The 17,427-nt window shown below is 42.5% G+C and overlaps 1 protein-coding gene across 10 annotated transcripts in view; it reads right to left on the bottom strand.

The window, feature by feature from the left end:
* Positions 1-17,427, bottom strand: part of LOC129730314 (putative protein kinase C delta type homolog) — a 145,674-nt gene that overhangs the window by 70,504 nt on the left and 57,743 nt on the right. For 2 of the 10 annotated variants that reach the window (XM_055689601.1, XM_055689833.1), the window contains exons 1-2: positions 9,114-9,213; positions 3,111-8,622 (exon numbers count right to left, since the gene is read on the bottom strand). The exons of 6 other annotated variants lie outside the window; for them this stretch is intronic. In XM_055689601.1, the coding sequence (XP_055545576.1) occupies positions 3,111-8,364 (5,254 nt within the window). In that variant the 5' untranslated portion in view covers positions 8,365-8,622; positions 9,114-9,213. Of the gene's footprint in view, positions 1-3,110; positions 9,012-9,076; positions 9,214-17,427 lie in introns of those variants that run through there. 2 more of the 10 variants (XM_055689756.1, XM_055689677.1) reach the window with 2 other exon arrangements.

The following is a 17,427-nucleotide window of genomic DNA, read 5'->3' as shown; positions in this document are numbered from 1 at the left end:
ATTTATCGCGTAGAAGATACACCGCCAGACAGCCAGCCGGAGCCGGAGCCAAGACGAACCGTCTATTTTTAAATTGCGCTTGTTCTACACTAATTTTATCGGTCCGTCGGTTCTGAATTGACAGGAGGTGGTTTACTTCCGAGGCGATTCCAAGCAAAACGTGTCACTGAAGCTTCGAAAGCGAATTAATTGCAGTTCAGTGTGCAGTTCCTGCTTAGGTGTCAATGCCGCGCGGATCTCATCAACGCCCGGATATGGCGCTTCAACTCAATGGGAGGTCACACGGGAAGCATCCTAACTGTGCTCTGGCAAAGCGACCATTTGCTGCGTAAGCAATGGTATTGAACTTGACATTTACATCTAACAACATTTTCTGTTAGGATTTGCTTAAAACTTTTTCCTCTCTTCCGTCACTCAAGCTGGCCGAGGCGTCTCTTGATGCAAACGTCGCTCTAGGGCTACTGTTCCTATTTCGGGTAAAAATTTTGAACCTTTCCACGAATGTAATTGGTTCAAAACATGGCCATCCCGTTGCAAAAAAAATGTCAGAAGTGAGAAGTTGTAATAAGCTGTCATCACGTCTGGACGACGCTCCACGAAAGTTGCTAACTATTTTTGTCCTACAGATCCTGTTTACAGCTGATTTGTAATTTCATGTCGGTTGACAGCAAGTACACAATGTAGTGAGAAAACATGGTAAGGAAGGCCCCCAAAATGGCGCAAGTTATTCCATCTATGAGAACATTGATATTTTTTGGACAGACCTTACTTGCTTATTTATTATTTTTAAGAGTGCTAAATTTTAGTTGTTTGTCCGAAATTGCCACTGGTTGCAATTAGCTGTTATTTCGGGCGGATTTCCAGCTCCGCTAATTTGTATAATTAGGCTCTTCCAACCGGTTCTTTTCATTAAAAGATTGGAATGTGGCCTCAATTAGCGAGACATACAAATTGTCGTTGGCACAGAATAAGTTTGAAAACAAAATGTACTCTACAAACCAGAAGATTCTTGTTAATTGTGTGGAAGGTTTGTAAGATTAGCTCCACGTCTTACACGCGCCTATGCTATTGCACTAGGTTTGCATATGACATATTTTGGTCTCATTTTCATTTCGATCCCACCTATAACTTCATACGTTATTTTGGCCAAGAAAAGAAGGCGTCTTTTGAAAGGCCCGATTAGTTCACTCAGGAGTTCGAAGAATAATTGAACTCCTTGAATCAAAAATTAATAATCCTTACTTTTTGCTACAGTCGAAACAACGTTTCATGCAAGATTTATTCTTCTGTTGAAATTACTGAAATCTGAAACGATCACTGTTGATTTTGATTGACCTCGTTTTTTTTATTATTATTTTAACTTGGTTTTATATGACTTCTCCACAATGTATCCGGGTCATTTTTACTTAAGCATTATTTTTCAAAATAAGTTCTCCTAGTTGCAGTGTTTATTTTATGAGAAATAAAATAAGTTTTTTTTTTTCGTGGAACGGTCTATCGTTAACCTGTTAACTTAAAATTACCAATGGTGGTAACGCTAGTTGTTTAAGCTAAAAATTTGGTCTTCCAACTGCTAATTGCTAACACGCCAAATTTGCGGGGGTGCGAAAGAAACTTTGTACAACTGTGACTGGTGATTCGCGTGAGAAATCGCGAAAATGCTTTACTGTATTCTAGAATTCGGGTTTCACTTAAACACAGCTCAATTGCCTTTGTGTTGTCTGGTATTCTTCTTTCCATGTCTAGTTTTCGACGTTCAGAATTCTTTCAGTAGTGAATTCTTTCAGTAGTGAATTTTCAAGATAGTATTCAAATTTACTTCACAGTAACTGACTGAACGTCGGTCATGCGCTATATTGAGGGAATCGGCAGTTTGCCATATCCTAAATGACTTCCATTTTGATTTTCTACTACACCTCTGATTTACCGGAAATCTCTTGTTTGGCGATTACCGGCTTTCTTGTTATTCGTGAGCTGTTGAGTTTTCTTATTAATTCGTTATAACATTCTTTAAAGTAACAATACGTATTTTTTGCAAATTAGCTCATGAAAACGAAGAACAAAGAATACTATTATGCTAACAATACGTGCGGTTTTGTAAACTAACAGTTTTCTTCTTCAATTTTACAAACCACATCAGACCGCGTGCATCCGGAACTACATTTGGCAGCAGATCGAACAATCCCAGGAATTTGACCCGTTCAGCGGATGTTTCATTTGATTGAGTTCTCTTGTTTCGTTCAAACAAACCGTACGAGATCGAGAGAAGACAACGGCACGGAGGAATACACCCGACGACGACACCGGTATGTACAGACATATTCCACGCTTCACTTCCTCCACTTTATCCGATGCACGATGATTGCGGACACGGCGCAGAATAACCGCGAACCGTGTAAAAGTGTCTCCTGTAGCTCGCGTCAAAAACAAAAACAACCACAATCTACCGGTTAACTACGATCATCGGCATAAACAACCATCCGACTCCACTGTCGAGTGACGTTCGGTGGACCGACAATCTCATTCTCTGGCACCCACTGCACTGCTGTTCTCTCTTGCTCTTACGTTCGTGTTCCCACAGCGCGGAGACAAACAAACAAGCTTGAAGGAGAGAACAAAATGAACGCGAAGCTATTTATACCCATTTGATCCTCGATCGGTAGAAATTAATCGTCTGTCAGAGGTTCACATCGGTCTTAGACAAAACAGTTCCGGAGGGAAGTGAATCGAGGAGGAAAAAAATCAACCCTCTGCCTGATGATCGACAGATAAATAGGAAGCGTTTATGCAACCACTGCTGTCGACTGTTACGGGTGTTGCATAACTGCGCCCACAGTTGCGAAACAGAATTGTTATGCTTTTGCAGCCCGATCAATCGATCGAAGTCGCACTGACTCAGTGTGTTGTTAATCGATTATAAATACCTAGAAAGCGTGTGCTCGAATGCGATTGAACACGTCAGCAAGCAATTACGTCGATCAACACAAACGCTAGACAGAGGTTGCTTGAAAGATGCTTGATCAAAGTGAACAAACCGTAGAGTGACAGGCGATGAATCGATTTTCCCGCAGCCTTGAATGTAAACGAGATCAATATCATTAACAACTTACCCATGGCCTTCTTAGGGCTAATCGGTGCCGTTCCGCCACCATAGAAGCCAGAGTCGTGGCTGCTGGTACTGGTGCTGCGGATCTCGTGATTTCCAACGTTTTTGTTGTTCTCATCGTCATCCTCATTTGGCGCCTGCTGAGATTGACTACGTTCGTTGTTATTTTCATCCTTTGCGGGACACTTGCTGTGACTGCTGCTGCTGCTGGGCGGTTCCGAGTGCAACGGAATCACCATAGGATTGTCATAGATATCACTGCCCACATCACTGGTTTTGCTGGTGGATTTCACTTGTTTCTTCTTGTTATTGCCCCGACTGCTGTTCACACTGCTGTCGGTGTTCACGTCCGAGGAAGCATCAACCGTGGAAGTGGCTTCCGACGAGGTCTGATCCGTGGTCGATCCGGACTCATCTTCACTGCCACTGCTGCTGCTGGTTAGGTCTGCCTTCCGATTGTGCCGATGTCCGTGTCGTTTCACCTTCCACAAGGGTCTAGGACGTGCCACCAACACAATCGGAGATTTCTCCTCTTTGGAGTAACACTTGCGCATCTGCTCGAAGTTGAGTTTGACCCGTTTTTGCGGATCAAACTTCTTCTTCTCTGGCTTATCGTTGGCCATTTCTTCCTCTTCGTCCGATGACCAGTCGTCCTCAACACCAGAAAAGGATGTCTCTGAAGCGGTGCGTTCGTCCTCCTCACTGCTACTGGAAGAATACCGAGCCTTTGCCGGTGCTTTTTTACCGGTCACTTGGTTGGACAACACTTGATCACTAACTGATCGATCACCTGCAGCCGCTGTCAATAGATTACTTAAATTTGTAGTGACGCCAAATTTATTCTTCGCTAGCTTGCCACCGTCGGCTTTTGGCGCTGCCTTATCAGCGGGTTTCTTCTTACCGTTCGGCTGCTGTTCGCTTACAGGAAGCTCGCCCGATAGCGTCGCCTGTTGGCACTTTGCGCATTCTTTTATTTCCACCTCGAGTTTAACGCCCATGTTCAATGTTATCTGGTTTACTTTGGCTTTCATTTTTTCGACATTTTCCTGCGCTTTCCGGCGTTCGGCTTCAAGCCGATCCGCTTCGGCCTTGGCGGCTGCATCTGGCGCGCTCGGTTTTGATTTAACAACTCTTATCACCTTCTTGACTACCTTCGTCTTCTTCTCGCCACCCGCGGGTGCGGGGGCCGTTGGAGTCGTTTTTGCGGATTCATTGACCGCTATCGGTTCGGGTGCAGTTTTCTGCACCGCTTCCTGCTTACCTTCGGATGTCTTTTCCTGCTTGCCGGTGGTCGGGGGTTCGGTTGTGCTTGGCTTCGGAGTTTTCTGCTTTTCTTCGCGTGTTTTTTCTTGTTTTAGATCCTTAACTGTTTCGGGTGGTGAAGCTTGCGCAAGTTTTTTCTCCGCAGCTGCTGCAATATTTGGTGCGACAGCTTTGATCATTTCCTTCGGGGATAACTGTGGGTTAAGTAGCCGCTTGGCAGCAATTTCCGATGGTTTTAGCAAACCAGTCTGCACGGGATTTTTGAGGAGTGACAGCTCCGCTGCCGTTGGATCTGAAGTAGGTGTCGCCGAGAGTTTTTTAATACCAACAGGGAGTTCATTGGAACCTTCCTCAGATTTTTGCACTTTCTTGAGGCCAAATATGTTCCGAGTTGGTTTCGGTGATTGTTCGGTGGATCCCGCAACTTTTGCCAAACCGTTGTCGATAGCTGTTTTCGCAGGTTCTTTGGGTGTTGGCTCTATAGTTAGCGGCTTATTTTTCTCTAATAATTGGTTTTGTAATTTTTTCTCCTTAGGACTAGTCGGAGGATCTGTATCGAAAATATTCTTGTTAATAGGACTCGGATGTGCTGCTGGTTTTTGAGATTCAACAGTTTTCACGGGTTCTTTGGGCGTTGGCTCGATAGTTAGAGGCTTATTTTTCTCTAATAATTGGTTTGGTATTCTTTTCTCCTTCGGACTAGTCGGAAGCTCTGCACCGACAACATTCTTGGTAACTGGGCTTTCTGCTGCTGCTTTTTGAGATTCAATACTTTTCACAGGTTCTTTGGGTTTTGGCTCGATGGTTAGAGGCTTATTTTTCTCGAACAATTGGTTTGTTAATTTCTTCTCTTTAGGACTAGTCGGAAGCTCTGTATCGACTACATTCTTGGTAACTGGGCCCGGATCTGTTGCTGATTTTTGAGATTCAATAGTTTTTGACACTGCTACCGGTGAGTCCAGCTTCTGCTTGAGACCAGTGGCATTGAGCTTCAGTTTCGGACTTGCAGGTGGTTCTTGGTCCAATTTTACCAATGAAACTTCGAAAGCTTTCTTCGGAATTCCTTCGTTCAATATTTCCTTCGGCGCTTGCAGCTCCATCTTTGCAGTAGATGGACCATCCTCCTCTACCGCTGGTTTAGGCCATTGTGGCATTCGAGCAGCCGGAGTTTCCCCTGCCGGTGGTGATACCATTTGCTTGGTGGTAACTGTTTTCGATATGGGTGAAGCGATCGGCGCACTTTCGCTGTCCTCCTCGGTTTCGCTAAACTTGAGCAGTATCATATGGTTGCGGCGTTCGATGTTCTGCTTTCTGCGAGCAAACGAAATCGTTTCACGCGTCCCAATATTGCCCCAGAAGTCTACCTCGTCCTGGGAAGGCAGTTTCAGATCAGCGGGTTTCTTGCGAAGGGCTGGTTTGAGTATGGGTTTTGGTTTGAGGGACGGTTCAATTGGTTTCGGGGGTGGTTTTGGAGGGTCGGGAATTTTGGATTTTGGGGACTCCGGTTTGCTGGTTTCGTGGTGTGGAGCTGTGGCTTCAACATGGCTCGGCTGTTTTTGTGGGGAAGATTCTGCGTCGACTTTATTTGATTCCGGTGAAAGTTTGGTCTGATTCTTCTCCGATTGAAGATCTTTCGGTACTTTTTCCATGACAGCAGATTCCGTCGCAATAGATTTATTATCTGCAATCAAGCCTTTATCGACTGTTTTCGATTCCACAGGAGCTGATACTTGTTCGGTTGGTTTTGCTAGTTCAATCTTTTTCTCTAATATAGACAATTTTAGTGGCTCGCTTTTTATATCAGGCACCACAGATTTTGTAATGGATTTTGGTTCATCAGCCAGTGGCTTAACTAGGAGTGTAGGTTTTTGAGAATCCTCACTCACTTTTGGTTCAACGCCCTTCACCTCTTCCGTAGCTATCGTTTTCAGAATCGACTTTGGTTTGACTTTCAAGGGAATTCTTTTGGTCGCATCATCAGCCTGAACCGGCTCTTTTGTTTCGCACGAGACTTCTTTGTTGGTCTTTTGTTGTGACAGTTTTTTTTCTTCTGGTGGCACTAAAACTTCAGCCGTTACCTTCGTTGTGTTTATTACTGCAGCTTTGCTCTGTGTCAAATCAGATAGCAAAGTTTCGATTTTTAAATCAGTCTTTCCGTCGTTTAGCACAGCATTTTTTTCTTTTAGATTCGGAACTGTTTCTTGCACTTTCTTAGGTTTTACAACTGCCTTTATTAAAGACTTTGTTGGTGTTTCGTCTCCCGGAGGCTCATTAGCTTTACTTTGTAGGACCTTAACTTCGGTTTGTTTGATCGGTTCTGATATGCTTTTGTTCACCTCAGTAGGCTTTGAACCACATTTCTCATCTTTCTTCGAAGCACTTTGCTTCGCCTGTAATGGCTCCAGCTTTTCATTAACTGACAGCTCAAGCAGCTTGGTTGTTTCAGTAGCTTCAGGTTTAGCCTTTTCAGCCTGTCCCGCAGACTCTAACGATTCCGCCGGTAGTTTTTTACTGGACAATTTCGATAGTGTCTCAATTTTTTTCGCCAGCTCCTGGGCTTTTCTTCGTTGAGCCAATTCACCAAGCACCAACGATTTACCGGCTTGCTTGGATTCTGCTGGTTCATCAACAATCGTCGCTTCAACCTCCTTAGGCGAAGTTTCAGACTTATTTTCACCAACCACTTTTTTCACCATCTTTTTCACCGGTCTTTCACCACTCTCGGGTGATGAATCTCCAGGTGGGCTCTTTTTCTTTTTCTTGGGTAGCTTAAACACTGAACTTTCCTCTATTGATTCTATTACTGCCTTCGTTGTAATCCCTCCAGATTCCGGCTGATCGTGCACCACATTATTATCACTATCAATTTTCGGCAAGGGCTTGCTTCTGACACGACGAACTTTCTTCAGTTTTTTCTTCTCACCCGGTTCAACGCTAGCCTCGGTGATCTGTTGCTCTAGAGCGGTTTTAAGCCGCTCCTCCAGCTGATCATTCATGATCCCATTGGCTTTGTGTAGCTCCTCTTGAAACTGCGCGATTTCATCTTCTATAATCTGCGAAGCGCGTCGGCGTAATTCGCCCGCATTCAAATCGTCATCCAGTTTGTCTGAGTTTATGTCCGAGCAGATTTCATGGAAGCTGGGAATTTTTACGCCACTCTTTCGCCGTACAGTGGCTCGTCGTTTCATAACGGGAGATTTGTAGACCGTTTCATCGATTTGAACAGGGGTACACTCGTCTTCCCGAATCAAGTGCTTCTCCAGTAGAAGCTCGCCAGGACTTTTGATAGGCTCCGTCTTTTTCGGTTGTAAAGACAGTTCTCCACGGAACTGATCCCGCCAAGAGGTGGGTCTAGACTGCGGTTCATCTTCAAATGTTCTGTCGGGGGATTCAGTTCGGCGAGGAGATTTACGTTCAGTACTGCCCCGGCTTCCGCGTGACTTACTGCGAGCTCGGATAGTGTTAAGACGCACCACGGCCCTGTTGCGATTAATAGTGGAACGTGCCTTGCGTTGTTCATTGCGTTCAATCAGTTCTTGCTCGCGAACACTAATGTTGGCTGCGGAAAGTGGTGAATTGTCGGACGATACCGACGAGGACGGGGACGATGACGGGTAGCGATCGCGGATAGGTGTATGATCTCGGATGGCGTAGCGACTCGCGGAGACATCAATGTCTGCAGTGTTGATGACGCGTCTGGCCTTCTGATAGGTTGGTGAAGCATGGCTTGGGATGTACTTGGTGGAATTGATGCGCGTAAGAGCCGTCACCCGGCTGGCGGTGAGGGGAGTTTCTGTGATTGGGGTTAACTTTGGAACGTAACCTCGGGAGAAAGAGGGCGTCCTGGTGGCCGTTATTGGAGTTCCAAAGGCTCGCGAAACGCCTGTATAACTCGGCGGCAAGTACGAACTGGACGGTATCGAGGGTACGATCGGTACCGGGATGACTGGCGTATTGCCGATAAAGTTGTGATACAACTCAGAATACAGCGGCATTACTGCGGTTTAATTAGACACAAATCATAACAATCAGAACTTTCACTGTATGGTGTGCATTACACCTGATTATAACATTCTTCGAGCAACTTCGAGCACAACACTAACTGACAGGATTCGACACTATTGCAATGTAGCTTGTTGCTTCTGCTTTCATCTCATAAGCGATAAATTTGAGATTCAGACTGATTAACACATCCACTGGAAGGCTCGATAAATCATCCTGACCATTCTACTCTCATCCGACTCAGCCAGAGACTGTAAAACAAGAACAACTATGGGCACTTTTGCTACAAACGCGATACCTCCGCCGTCGCACCACTAGCGAATACTTCATATTTCACTCAAAATAAACGCGAAAATGGGCCCCGCTTTCGTACTCCCCAGCCGCAACCGAACGTTTCGCACGGTCAAAAATTTTGCCGCCGTAGTCCTGGCTGCCCATCAGCTGCCACCACTTGAGCGCTTCAAGCGGTCAGTCAGTAAATGTGCGCAGCACACGGTCTCTAGTATGGGAGGATCACCACAGCGGCGGTCTCTTTTTGTCGCGGGAGCCGCAACCCGAGTGAAAGTGAAAATTATTCAAATATTTTCTCCTGTTTACTCGCGGCGGCGCACACGTACGTGTGTGCGCAAAACACACACACACACACACACACACACACACACACACACCAAACACAACGGGTAAAATCCCTAAATAGAATCCTACCGCTCCCGCAACAAACCCGCGCACGCGATGATCGCACCTGTCACACGGTCGGCTTCTTCCTTTCACTATTCAGAACTCGACAGTCGTCGCGGCGGCTTCTCTGTTCTATTGGGAACCGACTCGGTCAACGGATTCTGGCAGACTGGTTGGATGCTCTTGGCACCAACGGCTGGCAGGACCGAGCTGCCAAAATTGGGGGAGAAAACTCGCATTTTGCCACGAAAATTCTCTCGCTTGTGTTACACTGCTCCATCATTTGGCGACAGGTGAACGTAGAGGCAGGTCCGAGAGCTGTGGCCAAAGTACTCCCTCTCGAAGTGCATCGAAAGCACAAGAAATTACTGTGTGGGCATATTTCGTTTCGGATGCGGGGAAGCCCGCCACTATAGAAGAAAGTGAAGTACATTCCTTTCAACCATAGGTCTGTTTTTTAATTTAACTTAGGTTCAACCTATTAAAACACGCTCGGATAGTAGCTTGCGGGTAACAGCGAGGATGCTGGCGCGTTCACGGAAAGGTGTTTTAATTTATTACTGCCGTGAATATGCGGTTTTAAAATTAGCGATGAAATTCTGAACCCAGTCTTGTGGTGCGTGAAGGCGTGTGTATCTGTGTGAAATGATGGCTGTCCGTCAGTCGAAGCGGGATTGTTTGACATTCCACCTGAGCTGGTGATTTTCGTCGTGACAGACAAGCCGCCCTGTTATTTTTAATGGATTTTGGAAAGTGATAATTATAACATGGCCGACACGGACGTTCCAAGAGAGGCTGGGAACCGCCAAAATCGACCTACCTTTGTTTTTGACTCATTTCAGCTCGGTCACTGATTCACTGAGCTTACGTCGACTACTTGTGGAAAAGTGTCGTAAAAATAACGATGATGTGAGGAATTGTTCCTTCGCTCCGTGTCTCCGTTAGAAACTACTTGAACCGGCGCGGCAGATGGATTTGTTTTCATCAAACAAAAATAAACTGTCGTGACGTAACGCCTAATCTGCTCTGCCGTCTGGTATGAACCGCGAAAACGCACACACACAGCCGGGTTCGATGTCCAGGAAAATCCTACCCATCCATCAGGCCCAGCTGACTGCCAGTGGCGTACTCTCACAGCTGACCCAGTTCTGTGGTCCGGAGCGTCCGTTAGCTCAGCGTGGGCTGCGTCAAACGCAATAATTTCTCGAACGGCAAGCGTTCGGTAGGATTGAATGCATCTGTCTCTGCGCTACGCCGCCCGTGGCCATCAGACCAACCGACCGGTTTCGAAACAGCGTCACGCGATATTCGTTTGTTTTCCTCCGCCAAGGGGTTGAACATGCATCATTTGTATGCTAATTACATATGTAGACAGTGCGACAATCGGATCGTCTGTAAAGTGCTTTTGCCACTGGGGGTCTCTTGCAATCAATTCTTTGAGTATGATGCTAGCTTATTATCGTGAATGATACGCGTTTTAAATACAACGCAGTAGTATTATTTTAATTTAGATTGCTGGCACTTATTCAGCAAGTAATTTATCACCTTTCCTTTCTTTTATGGAGCATCCCAAATAACATATAAGGTTTTAAAGTGTATTACAAGTATAAAGTAAGTTTTAAGACAGTCTCCAAGAGTACCATGAGACATAAATTGTTACTTGAGTATTCATTTGAAAAAAAAAAACTCAAACTAAAAATAATCATTGGGATTTCTTTGTGATAATTTAGTATGGTAGTTTGAAGTTTTCTATAAAAACATCTGTAACACTCGGTTGTCAACCTGTGAGAAAAAAAAACAGATTCAAAGAAACCAAGTTTCTCTGCTCTAGATCATGCCTAATCTCTGTATTTGTGACGTTTCTTATGAACATATTACATGGGCTGAAAAGGCTTTGGCCTGACAAAGAGTTGACGTTGCAAATCAAAAATCTTTGCGATTGCCCGACTTTACCAACCTTAACTAGAATTATATCAAAATTTCATAACATTTAATCAACTCGTTCTAAAGTTATTACTTTCGAAAATACCGGTTGCCATGAAAAGTAAATATGTGAAAAAAGTGCCCTTTCTCCAAGACAACTTTCCCTCGCATTCTGCTCGCGATATAACTAATAAATTAGAGGAGTTGCGTAATGAACTAGTTGTCCATTAGACTGAAAAACTGATGGTGTTATTTTCGCGCTTCAATGCTCTTTTCGTGTTTTTTTGAATCCTAAAAGAATTGTGTATATTTTCAATTCTATCGGGAGAACCCTGGTGTTGTGCCCGATTTTTTAGTTTCTATGAGATTTTATATGGGAATATCATTTTTTTCAAAACTTGTTTTCCAATGATAGATTTTAAAGACCACAAGGAGCTGCAATGCTTGTAATAAAAGTTAGTACAAGCTTAAACTGATTGAGTATCAGACCAACGACTTAACAATAAATGTTGCAGGATGCACGTGATGAGAAACAATTTCGCGTAGAGCCTGAGAGCCTGGTTTTTATAACATCTTCGGAGAAGTAAGTTAGAATAAAATCCTTATATTTTGACAGTATTTGTAGAGTGATTCATTTCCCTTAAAACGGATAGTAAGCTTTCTAAAAACTCACGTGGTGAGAAACAATTTTGGGTAGGATTAAACTTGAAGGTGTGATTCTTTGCCACATTCTCTTTGTAGAGGTTAAAGAGGGCTTAGAATATCCAACCCTTGATTTTGATAGTTGGTGTAATTTGATTAATCTCCCTAAAAGTGAGAATTATGCTTCTGGAGCTAATTCAATATATAACACTCTGGTGTTTCTCAGAAAGCGGTTTGCTAGGTCTGGGCCAATATCTGGACTGAACATATACATGGCCAGCAGGTCACTATTTGACCCTCCGAACATCTGGAAACACCGCAAATGGAATCAATTCCAAAAAATTGGTTTCAAAGGTGATCGGTGGCGGGGTATTGTTCAAGGTGGTATCCAGGTGACCCGTCGGAAAATCAGAAATAACCGGGAAGTGTGAGTTTTTAGAAGTTTTTCTAGCGCTGCCCGTGTTGTTTAGGACGTAGAATTACGTACTATGGCAACATTTATAGGGGTACAGTTAAAAAAACGAAAGGGGGCGGGGGCCTAGCGTGGTTGGTAACGTCTCCGCCAACCACGCTCGACGCCTGGGTTCGAATCCCAACGCCGACATAGGTGTCGATGGTTATGGGGTGGCGTGATCCACTCACGACCAACCCAACTGGTCTAGATTCGATCCTAGCCGACACCGGGAGATTTTCTGATGCGAAAAATCTCTGGGATCACGCCTTCCATCGCATGAGGAAGTAAAGCCGTTGGCGCCGGTCCAACAACAGTAGCGGAACTAGACCGACAGAAAATAAGCGAGAATGAAAATAAAAAACGAAAACATCGAGAGCGCCAAAATTAGCGGAAAATCAATTATGCGTCCAGCAAAGTGCGGGAAATTGTGGTTTTTGATACTGACTACTGACCATTGAAAAGTGTAGAGCCTTGTTGAAGGTATGTTTCGACTACTCAGAGCGCAAACGTTTGAGTATACAATAGAACGTTTAAGTATACAATAGATAAGACTTTTCAACCGATTTGTTATTGTTGTTTTAGGCGTCTATGCCTAAAGTTTACTCTCAGTAGTCACGTATAAAAGCATGCTAATACAGGAATTTAGTCTTCACCGCTTAACCGATTTCTACAGCAAGAAAACAGTTTACTTCCAGGGCAGTAGCGTAGTTTCACAGCAGACTAATCAACAGGCGGATCGCAGCACTGCACTGCACAGCATTACTGAACATGTCCGGACATGTTAGTAATTTTATCTGGATCTTTCGTGTCGCATCTGCTTCCAGCTATTTGCCACTGCTGATAGCTGTGAACGTGCCGGAAGCGTGTGTTATGATCGTTATATCTTATTTGCTTGCATGCAGTGTGTGCGGAGCGTGGAAAAACAAGAAAACTATCGGTAAATGGCAATTCAAAATTAACGTTCCTCTTCAAGGTTTCCAATCAGGTAATGAAAAAGAGAGTCGAAAGAGAATTATCACTAAAATTTAGTGTATTCTTAAACCTGTTGAAAAAATCCTTTATTAGATATACGTTAACTTTGCGTTAGTGTCTTGTAAACAACCTCTTCAACTATTTATTACCACTTCCAGACACTCAACAAAAACATCAAGGAGGCCAAAAGTTCTATCCACTTTGGGAATATTCAGAACAACTGGAGAAGGCTTCCAATGATCAATTTCATTAACACTTTAATCCGATGTATGAATTGAAAAATTATCCTGTCATTGTCACAACTACAGTAAGGTCTTTTTTACACGGCTCTTTTTCACGACGATTTTCCGAAAAACGCGGTTTTTTACGACGTTTTTTTTAAATAACGTGGTTTTTTTGCTCGGTTCACACGCTTCTTCTGTTTTGTGTATAATACATCGTATTGAAGTGTGAGTGAACTTTATGCCTAGCGTGACATTATTAACAAATAACTGTAAGTTTTATCAATCTGTCGACTATTCGACTATTGAGTTATAATCCGTTAAATACGATTAAATAATCATGGAAAAATCCATCCAATCCAAAGTCGTGTTTACGATCAGAAGTGTTGATTCTATTTGTTAGATCAGTTTAAACATGTTGCTAAATTGAAATTTTGAAAACTGAAAAGTGGGCTCTCAAAATTATTTGGCCCCAACATACATCAATCCGGCACTGATCTCAGTTTCACAAAACGTTTCGAAGCTTCAGGTGGTTCACTATTCAACGCAAAAATCTTGTTAAATAGCATCATTAACAGCATTTATTCATACATTTTATTTCTTCATTTTTTTAAAGTGAATGAATTTACTCAACCCTATGCATCAGATGTACAACGATACCAGAATTCAGATTCCGAAAAGAAGCGTGAGCTATTCAGAAACTTTCTTTCTGATCCCTTAGCTTACGCTTACGAAAATAAGATAAGTAAACTATCAAGTGTTTTTGAAAGCTTATAAAAGTGGATGAATCAGATTGAAGTTATATAGCAAAGCGAACGGCTTCGGCAGTGGTTTTCTTTGGCACTTTCGAATGCGTAAAACTCAGTCAGTTCTCAACGGATTTCCGTTATTCTCGCAGCAGTGGGTTGGAAAGTTTGATATGCTTCGATCAAAATTAACAAAACTTTGATTTCGCGATGCTGTTTTTTGTACAATTGGAAAATGCAAAGCCATGCCGAACGCATATATCGACTCAATGCTAAAAACGAAGCCAAATATCAGGTAAAACTCCTTATCTCAGTGTAAATCAAACTAAACAACCTTTCACTGTTTTTTCACTATCACGACCGACACTAAAGTAGACTACTTGTGAACGATTTTGCGACAGTTATTTTCTATGTCATTTCCTAGTATACGAGGCTCCTCCTTTACTAAAATAATTTTATAAATCCTGGTATAAAAGGTAGAAAATAGAAGTTTCACCTTCATTTCCATTCCTGTAACGGTACCACACAGATGGTAAAGCCGCGGAATGCAGAGATATAAGTTTGAATTTTACTGCCACTCTCCAAAACGTTGCAAACAGAGATGAAAAGAGTTATTTTTAAAACCATCTCGTTTATCGAATGTGTGAAATCAGATGCAAGACTGCAGCTAATCTCGCCTATTAGAATATCGAAAAAGGGCTTGAAAATTTGGGAAGCGCTAATATGAATGAGATCCTAATACCTCATGATTTTATCCATTTATTCAATTAACATTTTTGTAACTTTCTTTGTAACAAATCACTACAGCTCCATCTACTAATTTTACTGAAGTGATAACTACCGTATTCCTACGTCAACTACGCGGTTGTATCTCAGATATCACTTTCCTACTTTTTTACGGTGAAGAGGTGCTTTACCCACAACTGTGTTCCAACAACCTTCAACATTATTTGCGAATGATTTCAAGCCAATTAAACAACGCTTCTCTCAAGGTTACTAATAATTAAAAAAAAGAGAGAGTTGAAAGATTCATTGAAAGCAAACAGTGTGTGCAGCTGTGAAAGCGAAAAATAAGCGAACTGAAAATATGATACAGATTTGGAAAAATATGCCGCATCCAGACGGAACTTGAACCCACAATATCCTTGTCTCCGGCATGATGTTTTGATCAGGGCCTTGATGATTTAACGCTTCGCTGGAAGGTGACGAGCAAAAAAAAGGTCTTCACACTGTCTTCACGTCTGGCCCAAGACTAGGGGGGGGGGGGGTGTGGGGGCTCGTGTCGAAAGGCCCGGGGTATTTGCCCCTTTTAAAACCGGGCCTGGTTTTGACCAATTAAACTACTGGGACGGTGGTTCTGTTCCACAATCTGTAGACGTATCACATTCCACTGCCGACTTATTCTATTGCTCACCTCTAACTACATACACTACTGTGCAGGCGTTATTTTTGCGACTGAAAGGAATGTCTCATCAAACCCAGAAGAGTCAGCTGACGCTGATAACTCTTACGGACCGTGTTATCGAGACAGTCTGAGTCGTGCCTGCAAGCGCGACACGACAACGGAAGGGCTATTTGTTTTCGAACTGATTTCTATTTTCAAAAACGGCTTTTACCCGTTAACATTCAAGTTCATTAAAGGTAGATAATGTGTGCAGCGACAAATAAGCGAACTGAAAATATGATACAGATTTGGAAAAATAAACCCCGTCCAGACGGGACTTCAACCCGCAGTCTCCTTGTCTCCGGTTGAAAAATTATTTAATATTATTGAAATGAGTTTTATTGAAATTTAGCGCTTTACACCATCAAATTAAGTAACCCTAATCGAGTGTGTTCTCAAATCTATTGCAAGAAATACATTGGCATATGACGAGCTGTTATAATTCTACATTAACTTACAGTCGTGTCGCAAACACAACCTCTTTAACTATTTTTCAGTTATCGTTTTTGATCAATTTTTTATTTGGCTGAAACTTTGCATAGATGTTCCTATAAGCAAGAAATGCCATTTTAGGCTATTGTTTTTTTTTTTTTTTGATCACGACTCATTTTTGAGAAACCATGTAAAATGCTCTGTAAAAAGGATATTAGATTATGGCAGATTATAATTATTTTTGAAGCCAAAACGGTTTATTTGATCGTTGTGACGTCTTCGGCAAAGTAGTAGATAATAATTTTGTCTTTTTAAAAAAACTATACACTCTAAAAAAAAAGTTAAAAAAAATTAAAATTAGTCTCACTTTTGTAAAATTTATTCTGTAAAAGCAAAAATATTGGACGAATAATCACTGTGAATGTACAGCATGTCCCCATGAACGAGATACACTTTACTTGTGCAATCAAAACAGGCAAATATTTTGTCTGCTTGAGGACAACCATGCCAGTTCCTCGAACCGCTTGATGGTGCTGTGCACGAAAAATCTACTAAAATTTAGATGGGACAGCTTTCTCCAATCTCTATGTGGCTCATTCCAGTAAGATACAATATCATGATTTGTTCTCTACTTGAATCCAAATTTTCCTTTAAAAAACTGAACACTGCTTTTGTCACTTACAAATGAACTCTGAGGCAATCAAAAAATAAAAGAAGAGATGACTGACAGGGTAGGCAGAAAACAGGCACTCAAATATGTGTATCATTTTCACGGTGGTACCCAGTAAACATAACCAAAAATTCGAAGTTATCAATTTTTATCTAAACTTAACCTACAAAAAAAAAATTTTCATTTTTTCATCCTGGACTGTTTACCTAAATTTTTTTATTACTTCCGCTTTCTTGAACAAAAGTTTAACTGTTTTTTTGTAAATAAAAAATTTAGTGTTTATTGATAAATATACTGTGATCACCCGATTATATCACCCCCCTGATTTTTAGCTTGAGCTTGATCTTGATTGATCACCACACCACCGGTTGCCAATTCGTTACTGACCAGGATCAACCGGAATTGCACATGGAATTTTATCAATTATTGCTTGGGATTTTTAGCTATTCGATGTGCATCTCCAATGACCTCGATGTGCATCTCCAACTACCGACGCCTGCCGGTCCAGAACGTAGATCAAAGGAAGGAAGGAAAGGAAAGTTAGTTCGATACTTGTTGCTACTAGAGAGCCGGATATACTCCTGCACACTCCACAAGCATCACGGGTATGGAGGAGATTTTGTGTTAATGCGTTTGTCGCAATCCTTTTCGAAATTTCACCGTATGTAGTATCGCGATTCTAATTCTATCGACTGCGAGAGAGCGACGACGCGCGCGTTCGTCTACCCAAACCCAATCCCAGAGACGTACAAATGTTATTTCATTACGAGAACGGAGTGAAGGGTATGTGTGTATCGCGGTTCTATCGATGCAAGAGCAAAGTTATTTCAGAAGCATATAAATGTTCTCTATCTCTAGGTGATTCTAGGGAGTG

This window comes from Wyeomyia smithii, chromosome 1, assembly GCF_029784165.1.
Source record: "Wyeomyia smithii strain HCP4-BCI-WySm-NY-G18 chromosome 1, ASM2978416v1, whole genome shotgun sequence".
Classification (NCBI taxonomy): domain Eukaryota; kingdom Metazoa; phylum Arthropoda; class Insecta; order Diptera; family Culicidae; genus Wyeomyia; species Wyeomyia smithii.
Note: the sequence above shows the minus strand (reverse complement) of the source record. Positions and strands in the feature narration are given on the sequence as shown.